At 42.4% G+C, this 15,449-nt stretch overlaps 1 protein-coding gene across 1 annotated transcript in view; it reads left to right on the forward strand.

Annotated features, from left to right (window-relative positions):
* Nucleotides 1-15,449, forward strand: part of PFD1 (PREFOLDIN 1) — a 47,725-nt gene that overhangs the window by 14,823 nt on the left and 17,453 nt on the right. Inside the window, exon 3 of the mRNA XM_010247821.3 lies at nt 15,304-15,409. Coding sequence (XP_010246123.1) covers nt 15,304-15,409 — 106 coding nt within the window. The remainder of the gene's footprint in view (nt 1-15,303; nt 15,410-15,449) is intronic.

Raw genomic sequence — 15,449 nt, forward strand, 5'->3', positions numbered from 1 at the left:
CTCTCCTCCTTTCCCTACTATAACCTTTTTCAACCGCTCTTCCTTCCTTCTCTCAAACTCCTCAAATGCTTTTCTTGCAAATGCCTCTCTGCCCTAAAAAGGCAAATGAAGACTTTACCCACCTCTAGATCTCTCTCAACAATTTTTCTCAAGAGCCAAACTTCCTTCCCTTTCCACCTTTTCTTCTAAATCTATCAAGCACTCTCAATACAGATTCATTCCCACCCTCATTTTTCCTATTTTCTTGAGGCAAATTCATTAGCTTCTATCTTGATGCGGGCATGAGGTGCCTCCCCTCAAACACCTCAAAAGTCGATGCTTTTGTCTTCAGTCCTTTTCTCTTAAACACCTAGGGTTCAAATCTTGGAAACAGCCTGTGTATGAGCAGGGGTAAGGCTGTGCCCATCTATCCCTCCCCAGACCCCACATTGGCGGGTGCCTCGTGCACTAGGCTGCCCTTTTTTACCCTCTTGAACTTATTTGTAGGACCTGTTCCAACCACACCAAGCTTTAATTACATGAACAATATGTAAACTATTTGAACCATGAGGTTTCTTAGGGGCCACCTCAACAGCAGCCTCTTCTTTCTCTTCAGCCTTCCAAAGTCAGCCCTTAGCTTTCTTAAAGGTCACAAACAAGACTCTCGTCCAGGAAACCATCGCTAACCCCACAACATTGGCTTCAGCCCCTGCTTTAACAACTCCAGTTTTTCTAGCTCTCTCACCAAACATTCTACTTTCTCGATTTCCTCCACCCTGCCCCCAACCCAAATTTCACCCCTGGGTTGCTTGAAGAAGTCGCAATCAAGCAGAGAAGCATTCCAAAATTGACATAGCACCAACCTTTTGATCAGGCACACCAAAAGCCAATACAGTCTCACTACCTTTTCTCGAACACAGCACCCAGGCGAACTATCATTGAATACATTGCTTTGAACACTCTTATTAATCCTCCCCATCTCTCAAAATGATATTCTTTTTTCCAAATTTGTTATATCTGAAAATTGTCCAGAACCAGTTTTCAACCTTCTGCTTGAAAACTGATTCTTTTGACTAGGATACAGCCTAATTGGCCTTTTGAAGGTCTCAAGCAAGCTCTTTCCAGCCCTCTTTCATTGGCCCTACTGAACTTCTCTTAGCCCTTTGTCTTAGTGTGTGATGCTTTGGGGGGCACGCTAGGTTTTGCTTTGATGCAAGAGGGACAACCTATTATGTATTTCAGAAAAGCCTTGTCTCCTCATGCCCAATCGAAATCCATATATCAATGGTAATTAATAGCCTTGGTTCTTGTGTGCAAAAATGGAGGGCCTATTTGTTAGGCCACAAGTTCATTGTTTGTATGGATCGGAAGAGTAAAGTTTTTGTGGAACAGAAACTCCACACAGATGAACAACAGAAATGCAAATTTATTTAAGGTGGGTTAGGGGGTCCGCTAATGGATTGGCGGATGGATTAACTAAACAAGGAGTTAATTGACATCATTTCTTTTGGATTCTATCTTAATAGGGTGGTGGGACTCTTTGTTGTAAAGGGTGTTATTTCTAACAACTTGTTGTACTCTCCTCTTTTTAAGTTTTATTAAATTCTTTGAGTTGCTGATAAAAAAATAATGAGCACAGAAATGAGCCTTGGCTATATTATTGAATATAAGCTGGGTTAAGCCAATTGGGTGGAAAATGCACTATCCTGTGTCCATGAATTCAGTAACTTGATGGTTTCTAAGCCCATTTACCCACTATTGCACACTTTGAAATGCAAAGCATAGGAGGACACCAAGCTACAACTTATTTGTCCTAAATGATCCCAAGACCTAACCTCAACACTTGGGTATATAGTTGAGGGCACTGCACTCCTTTACAAGGGCTGACTTGTTTTATCATCATCTTTGGCCCAGTTGCAGAAACTCTTACACCTATTTTTTGCCTCACCAGAAGGAGTGCATTCTAGGGTGCTTAGGACTTACCGTCAGGTCTTGTCCTATTATTTTTGGTTTGGTATGAAGAATACGACCAGAACTTTATAGCTTTGTGCTCTGTCTGTCAACAACAAAAGTATGGGGTCCAATCCCTTGCAGGGCTCTAGCAACCACTCAAGATTCTTGAATTGGTGGGGGATGAGGTTTCCATGGACTTCATCGTGTGCCTTCCAAAGTCGAAGGGGTACTCCATCATTCTTGTTGTTGTGGATCGTCTTTCAAACCATTGTCATTTTGTTCCCTTGGCATATCCTTGTATTGCAGCATCAGTGGTGGAGGCCTTCATCCAGGAGATTACCAGGTTGCATGGGACGCCTAAGGCTATTGTGTCTGATGGGGACCTCACCTTCTTAAGAAATTTTTGGTGGGAGTACTTCAAGCTAGAAGGGACTCAACTAAATAGATCCACTAGTTACCATCCTCAGTTGGATGGTCAAACTGAAGTCCTCAATCAATGCCTGGAGACTTATCTAAGATGCTTTGGAGGAGAGAACCCATGGTTAGTGGGTGCATTGGCTGTCGTGGGCAGAATTTTGGTATAATTCTAGTTATCACATCTTGGTCGAAATGACATCGTTTCACACTATGGTAGAATACCTCCATCCATACTTCCGTGTGTATGAGGTGCAGCTTGGGTGGCTGCTGTTGTTAGTCAACTATAGCAAGGGATAACATTCTCAAGTCTCTCAAAAAAAAATCTTCTGTGGTCCCAACCCAACAGTAGATGAAGGCCCACTGTGACCACTAGCAACCTGGCATTGTCATTTTGAATACCGGGTCAATGATTTGGTTTACCTTAAGTTGCACCCTTATAAGCAAACATCCTTAGCTCGACGCATTTGGCACAAGCTTTCACTGAAGTTCTATGAGCCTTTTATGGTGATAGAAAGAGACCTGTTGCTTATTGCCTAGCTCTTCCACCAAACTCTCGCCTTGACCTGATATTTCATGTTTCCCTTCTCATGGAGCATATTGGGCCAATTGTTACACCTTCTGCACTGCTTCCTGACTTTGATGAGGATGGCCAGTTGCAACTTCGGCTAGCCAGAGCGCTAGACTATTACTGACTTTGGTGAGCAGCTGGTTGGGGAGGCCTTTGGTGGGCTGGATAAGCTTACCTCAAGAAGATGCAACATGGAAAAATTGTTATCCTTAACTTATCCTTGAGGATGAGGATGTTCTTGGGGGGAATGAAATGTTGGAGCCTCAACTAACAGTGGACAAGTGGAGCCTATTCGAGCAAAGTTGAACTGTGAATGCATGACGTAAACAATATAATTGAAGAATAGGAAAGGATAAAAGAAAACAGCATGTCCAAAAAATGAGTGTGGCAGAAATGCGAATGCTTAGATGGATGCATGGTTAAACTAGAAGGGGCAAGGTTAGAAATGTAACCATGTAAAGGAACCTAATAGTAGCTCCAATAGGTGATAAAATGAGAAAAAGTAGATTGAGATGGTTTGTTCATGTGCATTAAAGACCACTTACAGCACCTGCTAGGGAAAATGTCTGTTACAAGTTGAAGGGGCTAGAAGAGCTAGGGGCAGAGTGAAAGGGACTGAGTTGCAGTAATAAGAAATGATTTAAGCGCCCATAATTTAACAATGGATATGGCATTGAGCAGAATGGAATGGCCAAACAAGATCAATGTACCTGACCCCATGTGGTTGGGAGTTGGGACAAGGCTTAGATGATGATGATGACTAACTGAAATAAGATTGAAGGAAAACCACATTGTTATGATTCGGCCTGCCTTAGAATTCTATCCGTCTGAGATCGGTTAGGTAGAAGGAGGTAGAAAGGTGGAAGAAAGAGAGAGAGAGAAAGGGAAATTCTGGTTCGAACTGGAAGTCTCAACATAACCTTCTCCCAGTCGGCCAGATAGAACTTATATTATTAAAAATGATTGAAAAGACATATGTGCCCTTATTTAAGTTAGGAGCACTAGTTCCAACACAACATTACAGATCAGCAACATTAATCTAGGTATGAAGACAGAAATACCCCTACGCTAACACTCCCCCTCAAGCTGTCCACTCTTCCCCGACTCAAGCCTTTTGTAAATAAGTCAGCCCACTGATTTCCTATATTAACATGTGTAGTGTCTAGTTCTCCATTCAGCACCTTCTCCCTCACAAAGTGGCAATCAACTTCAATGTGCTTGGTTCTTTCATGAAACACCATATTAGAGGAAATATGAACTACAGCCTGATTATCACAATAGAGCTTCATTGGAGTGTTGATGTTGTACCCTACTTCCTGTAGAAGGTTCCTTAGCCACACTAATTCACAAGCGGTGTGCGCCATAGCCCTATATTCTGCTTCTGCACTACTTCTTGCCACAACCGTCTGCTTCTTACTTTTCCATGTCACTAGGTTACCTCCTAGGAAAGTGCAATAGCCTGTAGTAGACCGCCTATCAGACATAGAACCGGCCTAGTCAGCATCAGAATACCCTTCTATTTCAAGCTTTCCGCCACTCTTGTATATCAGACCGCGACCCGGAGCCCCTTTTAGATACCTCACAATTCTCAGAACTGCATTCCAATGAGGAATCAGAGGTTTTTGCATGAACTGGCTTACCACACTAACCGCAAATGAGATGTCTGGTCTAGTAATGGTTAGGTAGTTCAGTTTACCCACAAGTCGTCGGTATCTGCCAGGGTCTTCAAACTCTTCATCCATATCATTGCTTAGCTTGGTATTTGTGTCCATGGGCGTTTCAGCTGGTTTGGCACCCAACAAGCCTGTTTCTTCCAGCAAATCAAGCACATATTTTCTCTGGCACAGGTTAATACCATACTTGGATCTTGCTACCTCTATCCCCAAGAAGTATTTCAGCTTACCAAGATCCTTTGTCTAAAAATGATCCTGCAGATAAATCATCAGCCCGCCAATACCCATGTTATCATTTCCAGTAATAACAATATCATCTACATACACCACCAACAGTATTTTTCCTCCCGGAGAGTCATGACTAAATACAGAATGGTCAACTTTGCACTGTTTCATACCAAACTTCTTTACCACCTCACTGAACCTATTAAACTATGCTCGAGGAGACTGTTTAAGCCCATATATAGCCTTCCTTAGTCTGCACACCTTACCATCCTCCCCCTGAGCAACAAACCCTGGAGGTTGCTCCATGTAGACCTCCTCGAGTAAGTCACCATGCAAAAAGGCATTCTTGATATCAAGCTGATATAGTGGCCACTCATACATGGCTGCAAGAGAGATCACAACACAAACTGACCCTATCTTAGCAACCGGTGAGGTCTCTGTGTAGTCAATACCATAGATTTGAGAGTACCCTTTTACAACCAATCGCGCTTTCAGTGAGCGACAATAAATGAAGATACTCAGTTGGAATGTGAGGGGAATTGGGAGTGCAAGGAAGAGAGCGACAATAAATGAGGTAATAAAACGGTTTGACCCAGACATTGTGCTGTTGCAAGAGTCTAAGAGAATGGAGTTTAATAGCAGTTGGGCACAGAGTGTTTGGAAAGCCAGGGGGGTCAGTTGGGTGGCTGCTCCCTCTTGGGGTGCATCCGGGGGGATTGCAACAATGTGGAAGAGGGATGTGGTTGAAGGTCTGGAGGAGTTGATCGGAAAGTTCTCGGTTTCCGTGAAGTTTAAGCAGCGTGAGGGTGATTTTACGTGGGTTCTCACAAATGTTTACGGACCGAATGACTACAGAAAGAGAAAGGAGTTGTGAGAGGAATTGACGGATGTTAGAGGGTTGTGGGATGGGCCCTGGTGCTTGGGTGGGGACTTCAATGTGATTAGATTCTCGGAGGAATCCAATAAGATTAACCAGAGAGTGACAAAAAGTATGAGGAAGTTTAACAGCTTTGTGGAGGACTTTGAGCTTAAAGAGATGCCCTTAGCTCGTAAGACATTTACTTGGTCAAATCTCCAATCTAGACCCATTTGCTCTAAATTGGATGGATTCCTGTTCTCTCTGGATTGGGAAGTCCATTGGGGAACCTTGGCTTCTAGAGCTCCTCCAAGGGTGACCTCCGATCATTGGCCCATAGTGTTATGTAAGGAGGAAAGAAGGCATGGAGGTCCTACCCCCTTTAGATTTGAAAATATGTGGTTACTCCACCCAGGGTTTAACAACAAAGTGAGGGAGTGGTGGTTTGAGTGTAATCCATTGGTAGAATGGGAGGGGATGAAATTCCATAAGAAACTTCAATTTTTGAAAGCAAAAATCAAGGAGTGGAATTTGGTGGAGTTTGGGAGGATAGAAAAAAGAAAGGGAGATCTGCTGGATAAGATTGAAAGCCTTGACTCTAAAGAAGAAAGGGGAGAAGTTGGAGAGGAAGACATTGAGCTCAGGAGAGATTTAAGAAGACAGTTAGAGGATTGCCTGCACAAGGAGGAAATTAGTTGGAGGCAAAAATCTCGGTGTAAATGGGTGCAAGAGGGGGACAGAAACATTAGGTTTTTCCACTCTCTAGCAGAAGGCAGGAGAAGGAAGAACCTGATCTCCAAATTGGTAGTAGATGGAGTTGAGCTAGTGCATCAAGAGGAGATTGCTGGGGCTTGTGTGGAGCACTTCAAATCTATCCTAAGAAGGCCTGTGTGTAGAAGGGTGTGGGTAGAAGGTTTGGACTGGCCAGATGTAGGAGTGGAGAACAGGGGAAGGTTGGAGAGAAGCTTTAGTTTAGAAGAGATCAAGGAGACTGTATTTTCTATGGATAGAACAAAAGCCCCAGGGCCAGATAGGTTCACAATGGGTTTTTATCAGGACTGTTGGGACATTTTGAAAGATGATCTTTTGCAGGTATTTGAGGAGTTTTACAGGAGAGGAATTGTCAATCCAGGTGTGAATTCCACATTTATAGCCTTAATTCCAAAAAAGAAAGATGCTTCCCACCCGAAGGATTTTAGGCCAATTAGCTTGGTTAATAGCTTGTATAAGATCGTTGCAAAAGTGTTGTCTTTGAGGCTGAAGAAGGTCTTGCCAGATATCATTGCACACTACCAAGGAGTTTTTGTGAATGGAAGACAAATCACTGATCAGATTTTAATTGCTAATGAGAGTGTGGAGAACTTTAAGAGGGATAAGAAGAAGGTAGTGGTTTGTAAGTTGGATTTGGAAAAGGCTTATGACTTGGTGGACTGTGAATTTTTGAGGAAAGTTTTGAATAAATTTGGGTTCGGGGCTAGATTGTGTAAGTGGATCATGGGTTGTGTCCGGAATTGTCATTACTCAGTTCTAGTGAATGGGACAGTGGTAGACTTCTTTCCAGCCAGTAGGGGTATAAGACAAGGAGACCCCCTTTCTCCTTTCTTGTTCATTCTAATTGCGGAGGTTTTGGGGAAATTGATTCACAGAGCAGATTCTAGGGTGCTCATTAGAGGCTGGAGAGTTGGGAGGGCGGAAACCCCTCTTACTCACTTGCAGTTTGCTGACGACACGATTCTTTTTTGTAAAGGTGGTAATGTGAGCTTTATTAGGATTTTGAAGTCGGTGATACAACTGTTTGAGCAAATATCCAACTTGAAAGTTAACCTTGAGAAAAGTTGTGTTGTGGGGGTGAATATGGAGGAGGGAGAGATCAGGGAGAGTGCTGAAGTATTGGGCTGTGAAGTCTCGGGCTGGCCTTTGAACTACTTAGGGTTGCCTTTAGGGGATAATCCCATGAGAGAGAGCTTTTGGAACCCGGTGGTGGAAATGTTCAAAAAAAGACTAGTGTCATGGAAAAAGAACTACTTCTCTCTTGGTGGGAGAATTACTCTTATTAAGGCCACGCTTGCTAATTTACCTATCTTTTTCCTGTCGGTGTTTAAAATCCCAGTGAAGGTTGCTAATAGATTGGAGAAGTTAATGAGAGATTTCCTGTGGGAACTGGGAGAGGAAAAGAGGGATCATAGAGTGAGCTGGGAGATAGTTTGTAGGAGTAAAACTTGTGGTGGCTTGGGGCTTGGGAATATTAGGAGAAGGAATATGACTGTTGGGAAAGTGGTTGTGGAGATTCCCATTGGAGAAGGAGAAGTTTTGGGCTAGAATAGTGGCAAGTATTCATGGGCTGGAGCATAATGGATGGGACGCTGGAATCAGAGTTAGGACCACAAGCAATTCTCCTTGGAAAGCCATTCATGACCTATTACCAGTTTTCTCCCCTAATATCAGGTATGATTTGAATTCCGGTAACTCCATAAAATTTTGGGAACAAATCTGGGTTGGGAGTGCCCTCTAAAGGATCAGTTTCCTTCTCTGTTTGCTCTTTCTGATTTGAAAAATGAGCCAATCTCGTCTTTTACCACCCCGTCCTCTTCCATTTCTGGGATTGGGTCTAAGAAGGGATTTGAGGGACTCAGACTTTGACATTATTTTGAGCCTTATTGCAATTCTTGATAACGTTGTCTTAGACCCCACTAGGGCGGACTCTAGAATTTGGACACCTTCTCCCAATGGCATTTTTACTTGTGCTTCTTTCTTCAAAGTCTCAAGTCAGTCCACCAGTCCTACCTCCCCTCCTTTTCCTGTTGATGAGGTTTGGTGCAGAGCAATACCTCCTAGGGTTGGTAGTTTTTGTTGGGAAGCCTATCTGGAAAGAATCAACACTGGTGCTTTACTCCAAAAGAAGAGACCCAATACTTGTTTGTCACCTCAGTGGTGTGTTCTTTGTAAAGCGGATAGGGAGACTGGTTTTCACCTACTGGTGTCTTGCCATTTTGCGAGTTCAATTTGGGAATGGACTTTGTCCCTATTTGGTTGTTGTTGGAACCCCCCATCAGACTTGCAAGCCTTTTTTCCCCTTCTTTTTTCAGGTGGCGGATAAAAAGGGGAAGGACAATGTGGAGAGGACTAAGGGCTGCGGTATGTTGGACACTTTGGGAAGAAAGAAATTCCAGGATATTCTCAGAAGCTCAGAGAGGAGCAGCAGATCTGAGGGCTATCATTCATATTAGGTCAGTACAGTGGCTGAAATCTTTGGGGCTTTTAACAGATTACACTGTGGATGACATGTTGGGGAAGTGTGGTGAAATTGCAAGTTGCACACAAACTAAGTCAGTAATGAGTGTGGCTTGGACCCCTCCACCTAGTGGATTCGTGAAATTAAACTTTGATGGGTGTAGCAGGGGAAATCCGGGACAATTGGGGATTGGGGGTGTTTTTAGGGATGAAAATGGGGTCATTTCTGCCATGCTCTCAGGCCCAATTGGAGTGGGTGACTCCCTTAGAGCTGAGATCTTTGCAGTTATGGAAGGAATCCAAAAAGCTAAGGAGTTGAACATCAGGAAACTCTTAATTGAAGGGGATTTAGAGGTGGTGATAGGGTGGCTGCTTAAAGATCACAATGGCTTATGGAAGTACAATAATGAGAGGAGGAAATTCAAGTGGCTGGTGTGGGAGATGGAGGTTAAGATACGTTGGGTTAAAAGATCGGCTAATTCCCTGGCTGACGGTTTAGCTAAACAAGGGGCAGAAAGGGATTCACTTTTTTGGGCCAAGCTGTAACTTTAGTGTGTTTTCTTTCTTTTCTCTTTCTCTTTTCCTTTTCTTGAGATTCTTTGTTGCTCTTGGAAGATAAGCATGTTTGTCTTCCTTTTGTAAATCTTCTATTGATGAATTAATGAAAGTGTTATTGACCAAAGAAAAAAAAGTGGAAGAGGAGGAGGTGATGAGGAGGAAGAAGCATCACCGGACCCCAAAAAGAACGGAGTAGACTCAAAAAAGGTGACATCAACACACATAAAGGACCGTCGAGAACTAGGATGGTAACACCTATACCCTTTCTGGGTCCGAGAATAGCCAAGGAAGATGCACTTAAGAGAACGGGCATCGAACTTGTCATTCCCGGGACCCAGATTATGGACGAAGCAGACACACCCAAATACCCTTGGCGTAAGAGGAAACAGAGACAAGGCGGGAAATAAGACCTGAAACGGAGAATGACCATCAAGGATGAACATGGGCATCCGATTAATCAGAAAGCACGAGGTAAGCACTGCATCACTCCAAAAGGGTTTGGGAACGTGCATGTGATGCATGAGGGATCTTGCTGTTTCCAGGAGATGGCGATTATTTCTCTCAGCCACCCCGTTTTGTTGTGGGGTGTAGGTACATGAGGTCTGATGTATAATGCCGTGTTGGTCTAGGTGTTCCTGAAATGATGAGGATAAATATTCGCGACCATTATCAGAACGGAAAACTTTGATGTGGGTACCAAACTGGTTACGAATCTCAGCATAAAATCTCTGAAAAATGGTAAACGATTCACTTCTTTCTTTCATTAGATAGAGCCACGTTATCCTTGAAAAATCATCTACAAAAATGACAAAATATCTGTATCCATTATACGACATCACTTTATATGGACCCCAAACATCTGAATGAATTAAAGAAAAAGGATTCGATACACGGTTATCAACCCTAGAACTAAAGGGAACACGATGGTGTTTCCCAAACTGACACGACTCACAATCCAAAACAAAAAGCTGACTCAAGGACGGAACCAAAGACTTCAAGACTTTTAGCGACAGATGATCAAATCAGCAGTGCCACTGGAGAGGAGAAAGGGATGACTGGAGAGCTGTTGAAGTTCTACCACCACCACCACCGTCAAGATAATACAGTCCACCAGCTTCATGCCCTCCACCAATCTTCATCCCCGTCTTGAGATCTTGAAAAACACACATAGAAGGATAAAAGGTAATGGAGCAGTTAAGTGATTTGGTCAGCTTACTAACAGACATAGGATTAAAAGGCAATTTAGGAACATACAAAACTTAGGAGGGGGATACAGGATCTAGGTCAACATTACCAACACCACAAATTGAGGATGTGGAACCATTAGCAAGGGTGACAGATTGTGATGTTGAGCAATGAGATAAGGAATAAAACACACATGGAGTTCTAGTCATGTGATCGGAGGCTCCAGAGTCAATGATCCAGGGATTGGGTGTGGATGCCAGACAAGCCATACCTGAGTGAGCGAAAGTCGTCGTGTTCTGCTGTGATTTGATAAACCTCTCATATTCATCACGGGGAACACTCACCATCTCCTTCACGGGATCATCTGTGGGTGTAGGAGGTATCTGATCAGATGAATGATTCTCCTGTCTAAAGCTGGAGCTTGAGTCACCGGTCGTGGCATGATTGGCCCAGGTTAAGGGTGGACCATGTAGATCATAACAATAGTTGATGGTATGTCCATCCATACCACAATGAGTGCACTTCCTCGGGCCTGAGCCACGTCTTCTACCACGGGCTCCTCGTGAATCTCTGCCCCCAGTACGACCACCACCACGATTATAAGTAGGCCCACCATTGCCACTTCGGCCATACACAGAACCACTACCATTACCACGACCAGACTGAGCTCCCCTAGCTCCACCTCTAGTACCACGGCCTCTCGATACAACAAAGGCAGATCTATCTGAGATATTAGAGTTCTCAGTAGATCCGATAGAAATCCTCCGGAGTCGAGCAAATACCTCTTCTAAGAGGGAAGAGCTGATCCTCCTAATATTTGAGCCCGTACTGGTTCATATTTAGACTTCAGCCCCACCAAAAATCTAGTCACGTCAAGCCGTTCTCTCTGTTGTTGCTGAATCTTGACATCAGAGGTGAAAGGGTGATAGACATTCAACTCATTACGTATGTTTCTCATGTTGGCATAGTACTCCTCAAGACTCTGATTGCCCTGTTGCAGGTTAAAGTAGTCTTGATACAGCTGATACACTCTGGTTGTATTGTCTTGACTCGAATACAATTTCTTCGCATGGTCCCACACATCTTTGGCAGTGTCAAGAAACATGAAGTTTACACTAATCCTGGGTTCCATACTATTCCACAACCATGTGATGATCTAAGCATCCTCTTGCTCCCAATCTTCATACTCGTGAGAGTCAGTGGAGGGTTTCTCCTCTCTTATGTGTTTTACCTTCTTCTTTGCCTTCAGAAAGACTTCGACGGATTTAGCCCAAGGCACATAATTTTCTCCATTTAGTTTAATGGAGGTCATCTGAACATTTAGGTAGTCTGTAGGCACCACCACACTAGGTTTACAATCATTGTTATCTCCCATTATGTTATCACCGATTCTGCACACTTGCTGAATTCTATTACCACTGAATTCTGCACACTGCACACAACTAGATCACACCTGTCACACTGGTTTCAGCACTTGTTGCTGAAAAGTGTGCTCTTTACACCACAAACCCTACTCCTACGACTACATGAAATCTCACCACTATATGATCATAACTCTTCCTTTGAAATACACAAAACCAGCATAAACCCTAGCACATTACTGTCTGAAACCCTAGCATATGGTCTGAAACACACTTCCTATTTGATCCATAACAGATATCGTGCACTGAGATCTCTTACCTTATCACTGAAGTAACAACCACACGAGCAGGAAATCAGTCCACACACGACAGCCACTGCACCACACAGATCGGCCCTCTATTCTTCATCGATTAGGGGAGGGCGATCTTAGAAACCACAGCAACCGACCACACACGACCTGACTAGAGGCATAGAAACCTCCAAGGGAAGAGGGCGATCACTCCTTTTCAGCCCTTTCCCTTATCTCCAACCGAATGCAGAAAAAAAAGGAGAAACCCTAGATAGGGTGCACAGAGAATAGAAATCTAGGCAGATTCAATCAGCTCTGATACCATGTTATGTGTTGGCCTGCCTTAGAATTCTATCCGTTTGAGATCGGTTAGGTAGAAAGAGGTAGAAAGGTGGAAGAAAGAGAGAGAGAAAGGGAAATTCTGGTTCGAACTGGAAGTCTCAACATAACCTTCTCCTAGTCGGCCAGACAGAACTTATATTATTAAAAATGATTGAAAAGACATATGTGCCCTTATTTAAGTTAGGAGCACTAGTTCCAACACAACATTACAGATCAACAACATTAATCTAGGTATAAAGACAGAAATACCCCTATGCTAACACACATAAAGAGCTGAAGACAATGGTAGTTTAGGAGTGGGATTAACATGTCCAACACTAGATACATGAGAGGATGAGCCATTGGCAAGAGTAATTGTTTGAGAAGAAGTAGATAGTAGGCTGAATCAAGTGTAAAGGTTAGCGGGTACTTGTTGTGTAATCATTTACTCAGGAGGTAGAAGAGGAATGCTGTTTTGCCACTATCAGTCTAGCATATTCTTCTATAGGAATGATCACTGTATAATTTCTGGCTGTGGATGGAGTTGGTAACTGAGCGACAGATGGCATGATCATCATGAAATGAAACCTGATTAGCATACTTCATTTTCTCTTGAGCACCTGATTATACTCAATCGTATGGCTGTCATGATACAATGCCTACAAAAATGAACCTGATTAGCATAACTTCATTGTCTCGAGCACCTGACTATACTCAATCATGTGGCTTTCATGATTATGATGCCTACAAAAATGAACTCCATATGGATCTGTATAATAACCAATAATGTGTCCTTCCAAGCCACAATGGGTTTAAAAGCTTGTATTTGTGGTTCTTCTATGACCACGACCAGCACCAATGTCACCTCACACCACCTGGTGGTACAGTTTTACCATGACACCGCAGCTTCCTCTAAAGCATCATGATCCCTTTGACATGAACTGACAGAAGTAGCAAGAACAGAACGGTCTGTTCTAGGTGTAGATCTGGAATCATACCAGGCAATCTGGCTTATTGAAGTCAATAGAAAACCTTTTCTAGAGGTGACATTTTTGTGCTGCCAAGATATGAGCCTGGAGTAGTTCAAATTCAGACTTTATTCCTGATAAAATGTTCACCACATAAATGTCTTTTCTTTGTGCCATCACAATATTATCTGATGTTATAGGTTGATAGATATTAAGTTCATCATAGGCTGACCATCTTAGTTCGAACTCTCTGAATCTGGTTTCTTAGTGGTCAAGTACTTCATTTTACTCTTGGCAGTGAGGAAAACTTCAATGACTTTGCACACAGCATGGTTACTTACTTACTTCCATTTAACTTGATGGATTTCATTTGAATGTGCATCAGGTCAGTGGGTAGCATGATTATAAAATGTTTGAACCAATCTGTACCACAGATATTACTCAATGCACCAAGACCAAAGTAACTTCATATTGCACTAATTCTGTTCACTAGTAATTCTCACTTCACCTCACAAATAACCAGTCACATTACATATTGTGGATACCATGCCTCACAGCTAATTCACCATTGCACAATGAATTCCATACTTCCTCTCCGTATGATCCAATAGAGGGAAACACATCACTGACAACTATAAATGCCTGTGGTGATGGATGAAATCATCTCAGACTGTTCTGAGAACCAACTAGATCTGATTGGCTTTTCAAATCTCTTCTGAGTGAATGATCAAGGTCTAGGTTCAGGTTACATATACTATCCTTGAAGAGAAAATCAGATCACAAGTCACAGATCTTACCCTTGAAGAGAAAGCCGGATCGCAGAAAGAAGAGCTTGTTGGGTATGAACCCTTCTCTGATACCATGTAGAGATTTCTAGTATAATAGCAGAAATCTCTAGTATGTTGTCAGAAGACTCAGAACTAAATGAGTGAATATAGTAGAAAATATAAGAGATAAGAAAGGAGAAAGCAGTAAAGAAAGAGAGGAACAAGAGCAGGTTAGGGGAAGAAAAGAACCTGCTGAATTGAAGAGATAAACCAGTTCTCCCAGCTGTGAGGTCTCTATGTATAGATTAGCACATAAAGTTGAATTTACAAGTACACCCCTGATTATGTAAACAATAAACTTCCCAAACTACCCAATTCAAGTAATAATAAGAAAAAAATAATACCTAGGTCAAATAAACAAAACAATAGATTGCTCTCAACAAAATTTTTAGGTGTTGATGTGAGTAGATAGAACTGTCTGGAGAGGGTTCTTTTGTGCTTGATCTCCATGGATAATGCGGTTGAGGGCTGGTTTTGATGGTCTCAGACCAAGAAGAAAGTGGATTTGCACTTCCCTGGTTCAATCTTTGTAGTAGATTGAATGCATTTATAATTCTGGAGCTTCAAGAATTTAGGATTTCTTGCATAGGTAGGGTCTTTTTCATATGCCTTTGTTGATAGGCGTTCAATTTATTACTTGGTTATATATTCTCTCTTCACATTCTGTAGATATTTTCTTTGTTGGATGTACAATAACAAAATTCATTCATTTGGTCAATGAGCTAGAATGGAGCACAAACATCTAGTCTTTAACTGACAAGAATGATAGTATCACAGAAAAGAAAGCTTTCATTCTTTATGTGGGTTAATGATATCAATACAGTAACAGTAATGGTAATCTAAACTGAACCAGCTATTTTGAATTCATTCTTATCAAATCTTTCATTTCAGGTACAGAACCAGATGCGTAACAAGGAAGGAGAAAAGAAACGCGCTTTCCTTACATTGGAGGAACTGCGACAATTAACTGATGATACAAATACATACAAATCCATTGGTATGTATATAATGTTTGATAGGAATTTGCTCCAAGTTTA

Source organism: Nelumbo nucifera, chromosome 8 (genome assembly GCF_055504915.1).
Source record: "Nelumbo nucifera cultivar China Antique chromosome 8, China Antique-T2T, whole genome shotgun sequence".
In the NCBI taxonomy this organism is placed as follows: Eukaryota; Viridiplantae; Streptophyta; class Magnoliopsida; order Proteales; family Nelumbonaceae; genus Nelumbo; species Nelumbo nucifera.